The sequence below is a fragment of the Cricetulus griseus genome, chromosome 4, assembly GCF_003668045.3.
Source record: "Cricetulus griseus strain 17A/GY chromosome 4, alternate assembly CriGri-PICRH-1.0, whole genome shotgun sequence".
Lineage (NCBI taxonomy): Eukaryota > Metazoa > Chordata > Mammalia > Rodentia > Cricetidae > Cricetulus > Cricetulus griseus.
Window position 1 is genome coordinate 134,971,059 of NC_048597.1, and position 16,727 is coordinate 134,987,785.

The following is a 16,727-nucleotide window of genomic DNA, read 5'->3' on the forward strand; positions in this document are numbered from 1 at the left end:
AAGGGGGAGCCACATGAACTCATGCATAACTGAAGGAAAGCCACAAGGCCAAAGAACAGGGTTTTTATTCTGTCCATATGATTTTGTACCAGTCCAGTCCCTGTTCAGCTCAGGCTCAGACTCAACCCTGCTGCGGCTGTGCCTGAAGAGCATCTTCCTCCTGGTCCCTGGGAGAACCGTGGGGAGGGGACTGTTCCTCCAGCCTTGAGGTTGTCAGCAGCTCCCCGGTGGACCTGGCCAGGCGAAATACCACAGGGACCTGTGCCAGGATTGGGTTGGTCTCCTGCAAGCCCTGGATCCACTTGACCAGTGTTGCCTGGTCATGGGCACCAGCCATGCACATGGCGAAAACGGGGCCTTCTGTCACTATAGGAGAGAAAAGTGTGCCCTCACCACCTTGAGGTACTGGGACCCCGAGTTCATGAGCACCTCCATGCATTCAGAGCAGCCCCCCACATACATGTTCTACATTTTACATGGGCTATGCCACCTGCTTCTTCAGATGCTATAGGGAAGCTGACCTTGACCCCAACCCTGGAGGCTGCTATGTGCTCCCCCCAAAGTAACTTGACTGCTCCCTGCTTACCTGAGGCTTGAGTCTGTCCTGATCATGTCACTAGTCAGTAGAGAATGCTCCACAAAACATATAAGGGGGAGGCTCAGTGGCCAAGGAAGACAAGTTACCCAGGGCCACATGACCCCTGACTGTTTGGAGACTGGGGGAAGTGGGCAGTATTTCAATCTGAGGTCCCAAGGCTACCACACAGGATGAGCTATGCTGAGTCCTGCTTTTACCTTCATCCAGGTCAAACTCATAGTTGTCCCAGCCACTCCTTGAATATTCCAGGTCCAGCTTCATTGGATAGTAGAGATTCCATTCTTCTGGGATTTCCTCTACTTTCTACCTCAGGAAAGAGAGAGCAAGCAGGATCAGAGGCCAGACACAACCCCAGACCCTCATCTGAGCTGTCAGGATGTGCCAGCCCACCTACCCTCCCACCCACTCCCTCTTTTTAAGACAAACTGTGTAGTCCTGGCTAATCTGAACTCACTGTGCGCACCAGGCTGGCCTTGAACTCACAGAGATCCGCCTGCCTCTGCCTCCTGAGTGCTGGAATTAGAGCTATGTGCCACTATGTTTTGTTTTGTTTTGTTTACATTTATTTATGCACACCCCTTGCTGGAGTCAGTTCTTTCCTTCCGCCATGTGGGTTCTGGGGATGTAACTAACCTCTTCCTCAGGGAGTGGCAGATCAGCTCTCAGGATGTGATAATAGACACACTTATTGCGCAGCCAGAGAGGGAAAGGGCCCTCGACAAAAACAGGCTTGGATGGATTGTGGCGGGCCAGGGCAGCTTGCTGATCAGGACTCTGGATTCCTGGTGTGGAGATAAGAACCTATTGATGCCTTAGCAGCAAAAGGCCCGAGTTCATTCAGTGGGCCCAGAGGGATCTGGCAGAACCTGGGACAGGCTGGGATCTTACCTACAATGTGGGGCTGGATGGGATCTGTGCCTGTGGAGTCACTGGGCAAAGACATCTGCAAGGAAGAACAGGAGTGCAAGGTTGTAACTCCCCACCATCTACAGGCAAGCCAGAGAAAGCAAAGGGAAAAAGATGCCAGTAGATCCTGAACAACTGTGCCAGGTTCCCTACATGTTACTAAAAGTGGCCCCTTCCTCTTTCTGTGTAGCCAATTTAGCCAGAGCTGCCAACATTGAGCCCACCCTGAAGGGACTTGGAGCCATCCAACTTATGTTCCACCTACAGTGACCTCATCCACGTCAGTGTACCTTTGCAGTTCTGTGTGTCCATGTGCAGAAGTGACAGTAACAGTTCTTCAGACGGTCTTGGCTCAGTTGGTGACTACCACCTGCCTAGCTTATGTTCCACCTGCAGTGACCTCATCCAAGTCAGTGTACCTTTGCAGTTCTGTGTGTCCATGTGCAGAAGTGACAGTAACAGTTCTTCAGATGGATGGGGCTCAGTTGGTGACTACCTGCCTAGCTTACTGCAGCAAAAAGACAGCTTCTCTTTTTGTCACAGTGCTAGGAACGGAACCCCATGCCTCACCACCAAGCCACACCCCAGCCCTCGCAAGGAGAAGAGGCAGGGCTCTTTTTGTAGCCCTGACTGACACAAAACTCACTCTGTGGACCAGGCTGGCCTTGAACTCACTGAGATCCACCTGCCTCTGACTCCCAAGTAGTGGGATTAGAGATGTGATCAACACTATAGCTGGTTGCTCTTTTCTTTACGAAGTACCCAGCCTCCAGTATTCTGTTAGAGAACCAGAGGATATGAACACACCTGACACAGGAGGAAATAGGTCCAACTGGTAATAAGGAAGAGCCGTGAGCATTGCCAGAACACTAGGTGAGTGAAGGAGAGCCCAGGGAGCAATAAAGTGGCCAACTAGGGATGGTAGCTACAGGAGCCAACAAGAGTGCATACCTGGTAGACAGTGACCTTGGCACTGAGGTCAGGCTCCATGCGTCGCAGGCTTAGCTTAGCCAGGTCCAAAGGGTCCTGGGGCAGATCTCGGGGCACAGGGTAGGGGTTGATATTCTTGAAGCGGGTGAGCCACAGCTTCATCCGCAGGAACTTGAGCATGGGGTAACTTGTGCGTCCAAATATCTGAGTCAGCAGGAACTCTGTCTCTGTGTTGGGCATAACTCCTGTGCTGGGCAGATCCGGCAGAGCCCCAGAGAGGCAGGGTATGGTTAGCCAGAAGTTTACAGTCAGGAAAGACAGCAGGAAGGGAGAATAGAAATAAAGGGAATTTATTTTTCATGATTTGTTTTCTTATCTTGAGAAAGTGTCTGACTATCTGGGTAGCCCTGGCTAGCCTGGGGCTCTGTATGAAGAACAGAGATCTGCCCCTCTGCCTTCCAGAACTGAGATTAAAGGTATGCACTACTACACCCAGCCCATCAGTGTTTTGTTTGAAGCAGGGGCTGGGAATGGGGTGTAGCTGTAGAGTGCTGGTTTGTTGTGCACAGCTCTAGGACTGACTTTACCATATAAAAGAGCTGTAATCCCAGCACTCGGGACGTGACGAGACATAAATCAGGAGTCCAAGGACAGGCTTAGCTCCACAGCACAGCAATTCAAGGTCAACCTGGGCTATAAGAGACCATGTAGAATGTATGTATTTGGGACAGGAGTCCAAGGTCAGCCTGGACTACATAAGACAAGGTAAAATGTTTGTGTTGGGGAAAGAGGGCTAGGCAGGGCAGTGGTGGTACTCGCTTTTAATCCCAGCACTCGGGAGGCAGACGCAGTTGGATCTCTCCGAGTCCGAGGCCAGCCTGGACTACAGAACAAGTTCCAGGACAGTCTCCAAAGCTACAGAGAAACCCTGTCTCAAAAAACCAAAGAAGGCTAGAGAAAGACATGGCTCAGCAGATAGAAACATGGACTGCACCACCTTTAACTCCAGTTCCAGGGTATCCAAAACTCTCTTCTGGCCTTGGACATGTACCCTCACACACTCGCTGATACACAGCATACATGTAATTAAGAATAAATCTTAGGAAAAAAACCCAAAAAATAAAAAACAAAGCTGGGCATGGTAGCGCATGCCTTTAGTCCCAGCACTCACTTTGAGGCCCAACTTGTCTACAAAAAAAGGTCCAGGATGGACAGCCAGGGCTGTTAAACAGAGAAGACCTGCCTCAAAAAACAAACAACAACAACAACAAAAAAAAAAAAAATCAAAGCAATTCATCCACCCCACCCCCAAGCTGGGGATGGCAGGTGTACACTGAGGTTGCTGGATACTGGGGATCAGCCTCGGAGCATTCCAGCAAGTCCTCCTCAAACTCCGCTACAGCCCTAGGCTCAAAAATTCTAAGACGAAGAACCTGAGAGAGGTAGAGAGACGGAAGGACTAAGGAAGAAGGGAGTGGAGCAGGGTGCTAACTAAGGCTGGGCTGCTTCGCTCACCATATCTCTCCATCTGTTCCAGGACCGAAATCCCACACTCCTGCTGCCGTGGATAGTGGACGAAGATGCGCTGGATAATATTTCGGGGCCGGAAGATCTCCTTGGGGAAGACATCCAGCAGCAGGTTGTACACTGACAGGTCCCGCTCCACACCGAACTCTGGCATCTTGCGCAACGCTAGGTAGATGAAGTCCACATGGCCACGCTTGCGCACACTGTGCTCCTCAAAGCTGCGCAATGCACGTAAGAAGCTTGCCTTGTCCTTCTCCCCAGTTGCTGATGGCGTGAACAGTTCTTCGTGGAGAACTGGGACCTTGATGGGTTTCCTCTGGGGCTCGGGAGGTCGAGGAACCAACGACACGTCATCCTTATGTATAACTGCACTGCAGTGGAGGCCTCGTGGGGCCTGGAGGGACACCTGGGAGAGCATGAATGCTGCTTAGCTTTTCTGGAGAGGTGCCCTGGACATCATGCAGGGCCTCTGAGGAGCGCTGACACTGTGGCTTCTAACCCTAGCTTAGGTACTATGACAAAGTACTCTGCCACATGGTGGTACACACCTGAAATCCCAACCCCCAGAAGGCTAAGCCTGGAGAATTGAGATTTTTTTTTTTTTAAGATTTTATTTATTTATTATGTATACAACATTCTGCTCCCATATATATCTGCACACCAGAAAAGGGAACCAGATCTCATAACGGATGGTTGTGAGACACCATGTGGTTGCTGGGAATTGAACTCAGGACCTCTGGAAGATCAGTCGGTGCTCTTAACCTCTGAGCCATCTCTCCAGCCCGAGAATTGAGATTTTAAGTCTACCTTGAACCACACATCATATTCTACGGCCATTTGGTATTACATATGGCTCTGTGACACATACACAAACTAAAAGTATACACACTGTTGTGGTATGAATGAGAAATAGCCCAATGTATTTGATCACTTGGTCTCTAGTAGGGGCTTTTGGATTATGGAACCTTTGGGAATTGGCACCTTCCTGGAGGAAGTAGGTCATTGGGGGTAGCTTTGAGGATTTGTGTCTTCAACCAATTTACAGTTCACTCTCCCCTTCCTATGTGTGCTTGAGAGGTGCCCTCAGCATCCTGCTCTGGCCACCTGCTGCCATGCCTTCCCTGTCTTTACAGACTCACCCTCTGAGACCTTAAGTTGCTTTTGGTCATTGTACTTCAGTATGGCAATGGCAAAATAACTAACAAGGACTATCAGCAGGACAGACAGGCCAAGGATCACATTAACTTCCATGGCCTGATCCTGAGAGGTGAGTGTCAAGCACAGGCCTTCCCCCTCCAGTCATGAGTGCCTAGCCTGTGGTTACCTGAGTGGTGGCAGCTCTTGAGAGGGCAGTACTGCAGATGCTTCCCCAGCCCCTGGACAGGCCTCGGACCAGCAGGCTGGCCTGGACCCAGCCCATGCCTCAGCAGATTCAGCCACCAGCCTAGTCAAGAGAAGTTGAGACATCATTGAGCCAGGCAATACAGCTCAGATGGAAGAGCTTAGTCTACCAAGCCCCAAGTGTTTATTTTTGTTTCATTTTGTTGTTTTTGAGATAAGAGTATCATGTAGCCCAGGCGTGCTTCAGATTTACTCTGCAGCCAAAGATGGCCTTAAACTCCTACTCCACTCTCCAATGCTGAGATTACAGGTATGAGCCACCAAGCCTGACAATTTTTTTTAATTTATTTTTTATTACATATACGGTATTCTGGCTGCATATTTGCCTGCACACCAGAAGAGTGCACCAGATCTCATTACGGACGGTTGTGAGCCACCATATGGTTGCTGAGAACTGAACCCAGGTCCTCTGGAAGAGCAGCCAGTGCTCTTAACCTCTGAGCCATCTCTCCAGCCCCAAGTCTGATAATTTTTAAAATTATATTTATTGATTTATTGTGTGTATGTGTGCCTACCTCATGCATCCACTGTACATGCACTTTTGTGGAGGTCAAGAGATAGCGTGAAGTTGGTTTTTCTTTACCATGTGAGTTTTAGAATTAAATTCAGTTGTTCAGGCTTGGCAGCAAGTACCTTTATACAACGAGTCATCTCACTGGCTCATACCTGGAAGTTACTCTTCATTTTTTCCCCCAAGACAGGCTTTCTCTGTATAGACCAGGCTGGCCTCGAACTCACAGAGATCCACCTGCCTCTGCCTCCCAAGTGCTGGGATTAAAGGCGTGCACCACCAACGCCCAGCTCTTTCCCTGTTTTTTGAGGCAGGTTTTCTTGTAGCCCAGGCTGGCTTCATACTTGCTATGTATCTAAAACTGACCCTCTTGCTTCTACCTGAGTGCTGGGGTTACAGGTGTATACCAACACACCCACCTCCAGAAAGTTTCCATGGTAGCAAGGATAATGAAAACTCTTCCTAACATGTTCTCTGAGGCCTGGATACACTAATACCAAAACCCACAGGTACACTAAGAAAACTACAAATCATTGCCTCTTGAATATAGCTGTAAAGTTCTCTTGCAGTGGATTTACAAACATACAAAAAGGATTCTACATCATAGCTAAGAGAATTTGTCTCCAAAATGCAAGGGTAGTTTAATATCTGAAAATTTATTTAATATATTAATAGAACAAAAACCCCAAATTACATTATTTCAGACAATGCAGAAAACTCTTACTTTTTATTTGTTTGAAACAAGGTCTCACTATGTAGAACAGGCTGGCTGTGGGGTTCCCTGTAAGTGTCATGATCAATGGTGAGACAATCTGGATGAGGTTAAGCACAACTTAGCTGGTGCTGGGTCCAAACTTCTGGAGTCTAATGTCAAGTGGTTTATTTCTTACACATTTAAACAAAGTAAAATTTTAGAAAAAAAAGTTTGCATGTCATGTGACAATTATCCTGACAAAGCATTAGGCATGACTACATGGAAACTGCCTTGCAAAGTGCATCTCTGTAGCAAAGCCCCTATGACCTTTCCCACAAGAATGGATTCTGCTGACTGAGAACAGTGATCAGGACAAGAGCCTAGGGAGGAAGGGTTTGTAATAAGCATCAGGATGGGTTCTTTTTGGTTTTTCGAGGCAGGGTTTCTCTATGCAGCCCTGGCTTTCCTTGAACTGGCTTTGTAGAACTCACAGAGATCCACCTGCCTCTGCCTGCCAAGTACTGGGATTAAAGGTGTGAGCCACCACTGCCCAGCAAAGGATGGGTTCTATTGACTGAGAAATAGTACTTAGAAGTCTAGGGGGAATAAGCATAATAGCAGGCTCTTTTGTAAAGCACACTCGACCTCTTTCATGAGGATGGGCTCTATTGACAGAGAATGCTCAGGATTCTTGGGGATTCGATGAGGGCTGGCTTTACAGAATAGCAGTCACATCCACTCATGGCCTTATGGATGGAAAACAGGTGTCAGTTTCTTCATTCTCTAGTGCTGTCTGTAAGCTGCGCCCTCCACAGCTGGCCTTGAACTCAAGAGATCTGCCTCCTGAGATCTGGGATTAAAGACATGTGCCACCATGCCCAATGAGAGATTCTTTTGCCACAGTTCAGAATCCAGACAAGGGTGTGCAGTCTGGCCACTTCTCAGTGTTGCACCAGAACTTCCAGTAGTAGCACTCAGGCAAGAGAAAGAAATAGAGCCGCCATCGAGACAGCTCAGTTGGTAAGTGCCTGAGTTCTATCTCAAATACCCAGGGTGAAAAAAGAGATGGGACTGGTGAGATGGTTCACTGGGTAAAAAATGCTTGCTGCCAAGTCTAAGGACCTGAGTTTGATCCCCAGGACCCACATGGTGGAAGGAGAGACCTGAATTCTACAAGTTGTCCTCTGTGCTGGTGTCATGGCACATCTGTATATACATACTCAGGGATGTACAAATAAGGGTTGGGTTTTTTGTTTGTTTGTTTGTTTGGTTTTGGTTTTTCGAAACAGGGTTTCTCTGTGTAGCTTTGGAGCCTGTCCTGGCACTCGCTCCATCCTTGTGTGCGCGCGCATGCGCGCGCACACACACACACACACACACACACACACACACACACACACACACACACACACACACCTTTGTCTAGTTGAGCCAGGCATGGTAATGTACTTTTATTCCTAGTATTCAGGAGGAAGAGGCAGGCAGATCTTAGTAAGTTCCAGGCGAGCTAGGGCTGCATAGTGAGAACCCCAGTGAGCTGCTGGGGGCATGGTTCAGTGGTAGAGCCCTTGCCTAGACTGCCCCAGTGAGGGGCTGATGGTAGAATACTTGCTTGGCATATAGTTAGATAAGAAGAATCTAAACCTTTGCTTTGCAGATTGTGTTCTAGGACCTGTAAAATGTTGACTCTTAACTCAGATATCCTGTGTGGGAATATGCACTGTGACAGCCATAGGTGGCTCTTACATGTTTAATCAGAGCAGTGAATACTCTCAGTGAGTGCTCATGGTTCCCTCATGTTTTCACCCCATACCTAAACATAATTTTGGTACAAACCAGCCATCTCAAACTCCAGTCATGGGATACCAACAGACATACCTTTGATCTGGAGGTTAGCCAGGGTTACCACCCTTCCTCACTATTCAAGCCATAAAGCAGGAGTCATTTAGAGTCCACCATGTCCTTATTCAGTCTGTCCAACAGTCCTGGAGACTACTTCCCAATCTGTCCCCTTTGCTGTAGGTCACAGCACCAGGACCGGCTTTGCTTTCCTGCATAGGTGTCCACTCTCTCCTGTCCAGTAGTTACTTCCCTCCATTGGAAAAGAAAGCTCTAACAATGCAAACTAAGGGGCTGGAGAGATGCCTTTATTGGTAAAATGCTTGCCCTGAAAGTCCAAGGACCTGGGTTTGATCCCCAGCACCCACATAAAAAGCCAGGTGAGGTGACATGCACTTGTAATCCCAGCACTGGGGAAGCAGAAATGGGCAGGTCCCTGAGCTCGATGGCCTGCCAGCCTGCCTAATCAGTGAGCCACAGGTCCCAGTGAAAAGACCCTGTCTCAAAGCACAAAGTGGACTGCTCCTGAGGAACAACATCCAAGTTTGACATTTGTCCTCCTATACACATGTGCATATGTGTACATGCACTAACATACATCCACATACCCACACATGAACACATAAAAATGCTGGGTGTGATGGCACATACCTGTAATCCCAGCACTCAGGAGACACAGGCAGACAGATGTCTGAGTTTGAGGTGAGCCTGATCTACATAGACACAGCAAGTTCCAGACCAACCAGGGTACATAGTAGGACTCTACCTCAAAAAGGAAAAAAACAAAAAAACAAAAAAACAAGACTTGAGACAAGTGTTGTGGCTGTAAAGCCAGCAGTGTGGAGTCTGAGGCAGGAGGAATTGCATCCAGTATCAGACCAGCTGGTAGTAATTAGTGAGCTCATGACAGTGTTGAGTTACCATAAAGTCCCGTCTAAACTGTAAATAAATAAGAGCCAGGACAGAAGATTCAACTGAGAAAGGTACTTGCTGCTGCAACAATGCAAGCCTAATGACCTGAGTTCAATCCCAGGAACCAGCATAAGGTGTATGGATAAAACTCCCTGGCTCTCCTCTGACCTCCACCATGCAACATGGCACACATGTGTGTCCCACCCCACCCCAATAACTAAAAAACTTCAAAGTAAGTAAATATCAGAAAGGGTGGGTAGGGAGGCTGGAGAGATGGCTCAGTGGTTAAGAGCACTGACTGCTCTTCCAAAGGACCAGCACCCACATGGCAGCTAACAACTGTCTGTAACTCCAGTTCCAAGGAATCCAACACCCTTATACAGGCAAACCAATGTACATGAAATAAAAATAAGTTAATTAAATAAATAAATCGACCTCATATGGAGTCTACCTGCTGAACTGCCCCTATCCTTGTAGCTCCAGCCACACTGTTTCTGAAACAAGACAAGTTTATTGGTCTCACAGGCTTTGAACTTGTTTTACCCTCTGCCTACTGCTTATCATCTTGGTGCGTGCCTGTAATCCAGCACTCAGAAGGCTGGAGCAGGAAGATCGAGGCCAAGCCAGGCGGTGGTGGAACGCGCCTTTAATCCCAGCACTCGGGAGGCAGAGGCAGGCAGATAGATCTCTGTGAGTTTGAAAACAGCCTGGTCTACAAGAGCTAGTTCCAGGACAGCCTCCAAAGCCACAGAGAAACCCTGTCTCTAACACCCGCCCCACCCCGCGCCCCCCCCCAAAAAAAGAGTTCGAGGCCAGCTTGGGATACATAAAGACTCTTGTTTCATGGAACACACTGCAACAATCATTATTTGAAGTCACGAAATGATCTGCTCCGTTTGCGATCTGCTCAGCAATTGCCTCTCTTAGATAATATATTTTTTAATCTGTTTTTCTCATTTATATGCCTCCACCAGCAGGGACAGTGCCCTAGTACATGGTAAGTGCCCAACACCGACCATCTGAGTACGGATAAGCAGATGAATCCTTACAGCGAGGTGGCGTGTATGTACGTGTGTGCGTGGGCTGCCGCGCTCCCAGGTCTCCAAAGCCTGCCTCACCGCACAAGGGCTGCGTGGCCTCCCTGAGCTGCTCCAGCACCCGCGAAACCGGACATTTAAGCACACGGTGCCGAGCAGCCTTTCCTCGCCCGTCCCCAAGCACGAGCCCCAAAGGTCACGGGGCCCTCACCCTGCGGCCGAGGTGAAGGCTGTCCTCTCCGGCTCTACCAGGCCTGGAGGTGGACGCCCTTGAACCCCAGACTGTCCCATCGCCCTCCCACGCGCGACCCACCTACTCACGCGGCCGACGGCGGTACACAGCCGGCTAGGTGCCACCGCTGGCAGCCCTCATGTTCTGTCACAGAGCTTCCGGTTACCGGCCGAAGGCGACAGCAAATCGGAAAAGCCAGAGACGATAGGTCCCGCCCTCAAGGAGACGCTCACCAATAGGAAGGAGGGAGAGCACTGATCCCTGCCCCTCACCCAACTGCGGGAGCCTGGGGCCTTGGGTTCCTGCCGCGGCGGCGCCGAGTCCGTCCCGTCCAGTTTCCTCACCCGAAGTGTGATGGAATGTCAGTTGTTACAGACGAAATACTGTTAGGGACCTGAAGCACCACGTCCGGTTCAGTGCAGAGTGGGGATGGAACCCAGGGCTTCTTGCGTGCTGAGCAAGCACACTCCCAACCAGCCCCAAGCCCCAGGGTGTATTAATGTTACCAAACAATTGCTTTTGAGTTGTTTGAGTCAGGGTCTTGCTATGGTGCTCAGGCTATTCTCAAAACCCCGGACTCCAGAAGTCCTGAGGGTTCAACCTCCCGAGTAGCTGGAACTTCAGGTGGGCCGCGCCGCCAGCAGCTTTAACAGGGTTCCTTCCAAGTTATGTTTGTTTATTTTGTGTGCGTCTAAGTGAGCACATTCGCGTGGAGGCCAGAGGACAATTTAGGGGAAATGGTCCTTCCATCAAGTGGATACTGGGGATGAAACTTGGGTCATTATGCATGGTTGCAAGCACTTTTAGCCCCCTTTAATCTGAATCTTTGAGATTTGAATTCATCTATGTAAAATAGCCATATAAGTACAACAAGGGCTACTGTGAGAAAAGGACATGCATTCCTGGCACCCCTCTCTCCCTCCCCAACAGGGAGTCTGGGTTTACTCTTCAAACTGCCTACACTGAGGGCTGAGAGGCCTTTGGAGTGTATGTGTAGGTGATGTGATCATGCCCTGGAACTGTTGTGTGCGTGTATAGATAATATTGATTATGTATATAAACACATATATATCGAATTATTATATGTATGTCTAATGATTGAATGTGGAGTCTTGTTTTTGAAAGGGGAAAATTAATAAAAGTCTAAAACCTGGACTCCAAAGCCCAAATAGAAAATTCTGAGTTCCCAAAAGGCAGCCCAGCAGACAAGGTTAAACAAAGGTCCACAGGACCAGATATCACACTCTTGAGCAGTGTCGACATTCCTCTGGTCCAAAGAGGATCAGATAGTTATCAATTGTAGAAGTCCCCAGCCCAGGAGATAATTAACAAACTCATTTCCTCTGCAGCATCCTGCTTAATTGCACCTTGCCTGAAGCACATACCATTGTCCTGTCCTGTGTAACCACGGAAGTTTTGAAATCTTCGGGCTTCCAGCCCTACAATTTTGCCTTATAAAAACAGCCCTCAGTCGAAAATTGGTACTCCATTTGTAATCTAATGTCCAGGCATAGTGGCACACGCCTTTAGTCCCAGCACTTGGGAAGCAGAAGCAGGCAGATCTCTGTGAGCTCAAGGCCTGTCAGAACACAGTCCACCAATGGAGTTGTGCTGGTGAGAAAACACAACATGAATCTTTTCTTTTCTTTTTCTTTTTTTCTGTGTTTGGAAGAAACTGAGGTCACAGGACTCATGTCTTGCTGGGTGGTGGTGACACTCGCCATTAATGCCAGCACTTGGGAGTCAGAGGCAGGTGGATCTCTGTGAGTTCAATGCCAGCCTGGTCTACAGAATGAGTTCCAGGACAGCTAGAGCTGTTACACAGAGAAACTCTGTCTTGGAAAAAAAAAAAAAAAAAGAAAAAGACCTGAGTCTAATTGTTGGAGCCCACACAGTGGAAAGGATAACAGACTCCCATATGTGTGTCCTGGCTTGTGTGCTTGGGTACACACACACCAGTAAATAAATGCAATAAAAAAATTTAAGAACAAACAAAAAGGACCAGGGAATGAGCCCCAGTTAGTTGCTTTAAGTAAGTGCTTTCACTGAGCCATGTATCCCTGGGTCAGTTGTATGTGGTATAGTATATCTGAGTGTCTCTATCTTGCAGTCCTTGGAATAATCCTAGAAAAATAGTAGAGAGTATTGGTAGACATCCTGGCAGCCAGAGGACCATGGTCCACATCACCAGCCATGAGTCACTGTGACGTCACATGCCCTGGATATGACACACACAGAAAGCACGCTGTCACCTTTCTGGTATCTTTCCCGAAAAGCTTCTGTTGAATCAGGGCCAAATTATGAGACCATCTAAAATCAAAATCACTGCTGAGGGTTGTCGAAGGAGTCAGGCTCACAAATGGCTGAGGAACAACAACTACTGGAGAATCTAAAGAGGTTGAAACTAAACGCAAGGATCTTGGCTTGGTCTCCTGACCTAGACAAAGGACACAAGTGGGGGGATGGGAAAAGAAAGCAAACAATCCTCGTGAAGCCTGTAGCTCTGCAGATGGAGAAGTTTTCCTGAGCTGGGCATGGTGGTGCACACCTGTAATCCCCAGAGTTAGGACATTGAGCCAGGAGGCTTGTGAGTTTAAGGCCAGTCTGGACTACAAAATGAGAGTCTCAACCAACTAACTAAACAAACAAACCAAAAAGTTAATTTATTTTTATAACGGTCAACATTAGGGGCTGGAGAGATGGCTCATAAGTTAGGAATACTTGCTGCTGTTGCAGAGAGTGAGTTCAGTTCCCAGGACCCATGTGGCAGCACACAACCACTGGTAGTTACAACTTCAGCTCCAGGAGGGGTCCAACACCCATGGATACCTGCAGGCACACACATACACTCATGTACATGAGAACACACACACACACACACACACACACACACACACACACACACACACACACGAACAACTTTAAAAAATGTTAATATAACTTTAAAAAATGTTAACATAAGCAGGCCGGGCGTTGGTGGCGAATGCCTTTAATCCCAGCACTCAGGAGGCCGAGGCAGGCGGATCTCTGTGAGTTCGAGGCCAGCCTGGTCTCTAGAGAGAGTGCCAGGACAGGCTCCAAAGCTACACAGAGAAATCCTGTCTCAAAAAACAAAACAAAACAAAAAGTTAACATAAGCAGCTGGGAATAAGTTCATATGAGAACTCTGTAATTCATCTCTAAAAATTACAATTTTGGGGGCCAGCCTGGTTTATAGAAAAAGTCTTGGGACACATAGGGCTACACAGAGAAATCATGTCTCAAAAAACAAACAAAACCAAAAATAAAAATTACTGTTTTAGCTGGGTGGTGGTGGCACATGCCTTTAATCCCAGGTGGCAGGCAGATCTCTGTGAGTTCCAGACTAGCCTGGTCTACAGAGTGAGTTCCAGGATAGCTTCCAAAGCCACAGAGAAACCCTGTCTTGAAAAAAAAATTAAAAAATAAATTTACCATTTTGTATGTATGTATGTGTGTGTGTGTATGTGTCATATATGTGGGTATGTGCTCGTGCATCAAGGTGCCTGTGCCCCATATGTGTGTGGGAGGCCAGAGGAGGGGGGCCTCTGGTGTCTTCCTTTATTGTTCTTCATAGGATTCCCATAACACAGAGTCTCAACCTGGCTACCATTTTAGGTAGGCTGGCTTAATCAGGCAGCTGCCAGGACCGTCCTGTCTCTGCCCCTATCCCATGCTGGGGTTATGGGCACAGACAGACATGCCTGGATTGTTATGTATTTGTTTTGTTGTTTTAAGACAGGGTCTCCTATTATGTAGCCCTCGTTGTCTTGGAACTCAATGTATAGACCAGGCTGGCCGGTAAGTCACAGAGATCCACCTGCCTCTACCTCCCAAGTGCTGGGATTAAAGGTATGCGCCACCACCATGCCCAATTACCATACTTAGTTTTAACGTGGGTTCTGGAAGTCAAATTCAGCTCCTCATCTTTGTGTAAGTGCCTTTACCCACTAAGCCAGCAGGTAACAGCACATGCCACCAAGACTAACGACCCAAGTTCCATTCCTGGGACCCCATGATGGAAGGAGAGAAACAAATTGCTGAAAGTTGTCTTTTGACCTCTCCACATACTAGCAGCCATGTGCACACACACATGGACAAATAATAAACAAACAAACAAACAAATGTTAAAAAGTTTAAAACAAGCAAACCTGAGAAAAACTGTTCCTATGCCCATTACAGAAGGAAATTAAGGGGCAGAAAGGTGTCCAAAGCCAGGTGGAGTGCTTATCTGTAGTGTTGTCACTCAGAAGACTAAGGCATGAGGACCAAAAGCTAAATTTCATCCTTAGCTACACATTGAGTTCTTTTAAAAAAAAATTGAGTTTGTTTATTTATTTGGGTGGGGTAGTGCGTGCCTTGGTGTGCATGTGGCAGTCCTGGTTTGACATGGACTTCTGAAACCTTAAAGCCCGACTCCAGTGACAGTCCCTCCTCCAAGGGGTCACACCTCCTAATCCTTCCTAAACAGTCCACTAGCTTCGGACAAGCATCCACTATATGAGCCTAAAGAGGTATTCTCATTCATACCAACACACCTCCAAAGAGAGCAAATGAGATTGGTATTCACCACTGCACTGAGGCCCCTCCATCTGGCTGCATCTGGCCCCATGCTTGTCTCCCGTGTTCCCAGTTAATGGACCCATAGGACAACATGGCCACAGCAGTAAATGTCCCTGAATACACTTGTTCTCTTCACACCTTCACTTGGACTTCTTGAGCCACTAAGAAAGAAGACGCCCTGGGTCTGAAGCTGAGGAGTTCTATCATATGAAATCTCTGAAATTTGCTCACTCCCATCTACAGCATAAATAGTCTCCATGTGGCTTGTTGTCACAGATTCTCTGTGACTTTTGTCAGTCTGATAGTCACCTATCTTACAAAAAACAACTGGATGTGATGGCTTGGCTACCCAGAGAGTTCAAAACCAGCCGGAGCTACATGAGATCCTGTCTCAAAAAAATTTTTTTTAATGCCAGCAAGCAATCCTGATGACCTGTGTTTGATCCCCTACTCTAGACCTCATAGCAGGAGAGAACTGACTCCCACAAGTTGTTTCTTGGCTTACACACACACACACACACACACACACACACACACACACACGAGTTTGTGTGTTATATAAAATAAATATAATTAAAAAATAAAAATACTGGCAGGTGTGTAATCCCAGCACTCAGGAGATAGATGCAGGAGGATCAGAAGTTCAAGGCCATCTTCAGCCACATAGAAAGTTGAAAGCCAGTCTGGGCTACAGGAGATTGTCTCAGAAATTAAAATAAAACTAAATACAAATAAACTTCCTCTACTCTTTTAGATAGGGCCTCACTATGTAGCCCTACCTGGCTTGTAACTCACTATGGAGACCAGACTGGTTTTGAACTCAGAGATCCACCTGCCTCTGCCCAGTAAACAGGTACTTTCTCTCTCCCAGTAAACCGCAATGCTGCCATGAGACTAACAGATATAGGAAGTTCTAGAAAGATGCCAGCCACAGGTCATAACTCTTTGAGTGTTCCTCCAGTTGCTCTTCTAGGGAAGGGAGGAATGGGAGCATACAAGGCACCCTCACTGTTAGGTCCCGAATGTGTTGGAGAGCTACACTCTCACTTGGTGTGTAGTTAAGCATCCCCATGCCAAAAGGGGGTGAGAGTGTGAGACCCAGATCCTCTCCACCTTTCTTGCATTTAGGCATGAAACCTACAACCTTATACATGCCATACAAGTACCTTACCACTGAACTACAGCCCCAGTCTTATTTTTATTTATATATTTTTGTTTTTTGTTTGTTTGGTTTTGGTTTTTCGAGACAGGGTTTCTCTGTAGCTTTGGAGGCTGTTCTGGAACTCACTCTATAGACCAGGCTGGTCTCAAACTCACAGAGATCTGCCTGCCTCTACTTCTAAGTGCTGGGATCAAAGGCATGTGCCATCACTGCCCGGCATATTTAAATTAAAAAAAAAAATTTGAGACACGTTCTCATGTAGCCCAGGCTACCCTGGAACTCACTGAGTAGCCCATGCTGACTTTGAACATATGGTCCTGAGTGCTGGCATCACAGCTGTGTACAGCAAAGTCTATGCCTTGAACGATCCCAGGCTTCTCTTAGGAAAGGGGAACAG

The 16,727-nt window shown here is 47.6% G+C and overlaps 1 protein-coding gene across 4 annotated transcripts; it reads right to left on the reverse strand.

Moving 5' to 3' along the window:
- Window positions 1-30: 30 nt before the first annotated feature.
- Window positions 31-10,799, reverse strand: Ecsit (ECSIT signaling integrator). Of its 4 annotated transcripts, XM_035443532.1 has the most exons (10): window positions 10,673-10,772; window positions 9,058-9,172; window positions 5,286-5,405; window positions 3,950-4,367; window positions 3,022-3,127; window positions 2,456-2,684; window positions 1,487-1,541; window positions 1,232-1,380; window positions 796-901; window positions 31-366 (listed from the first exon to the last, which is right to left on the reverse strand). In XM_035443532.1, the coding sequence occupies exons 3-10, from the start codon at window positions 5,379-5,381 to the stop codon at window positions 122-124; spliced, it is 1,404 nt and encodes a 467-aa protein (XP_035299423.1). In that variant the 5' UTR covers window positions 5,382-5,405; window positions 9,058-9,172; window positions 10,673-10,772; the 3' UTR covers window positions 31-121. The 4 variants fall into 4 exon arrangements, with proteins under 4 accessions (XP_035299423.1, XP_035299424.1, XP_035299422.1 ...); XM_035443533.1 differs by lacking the exon at window positions 9,058-9,172 and having other exon boundaries at window positions 10,677-10,799; XM_035443531.1 differs by lacking the exon at window positions 9,058-9,172 and having other exon boundaries at window positions 10,669-10,778.
- Window positions 10,800-16,727: the final 5,928 nt, after the last annotated feature.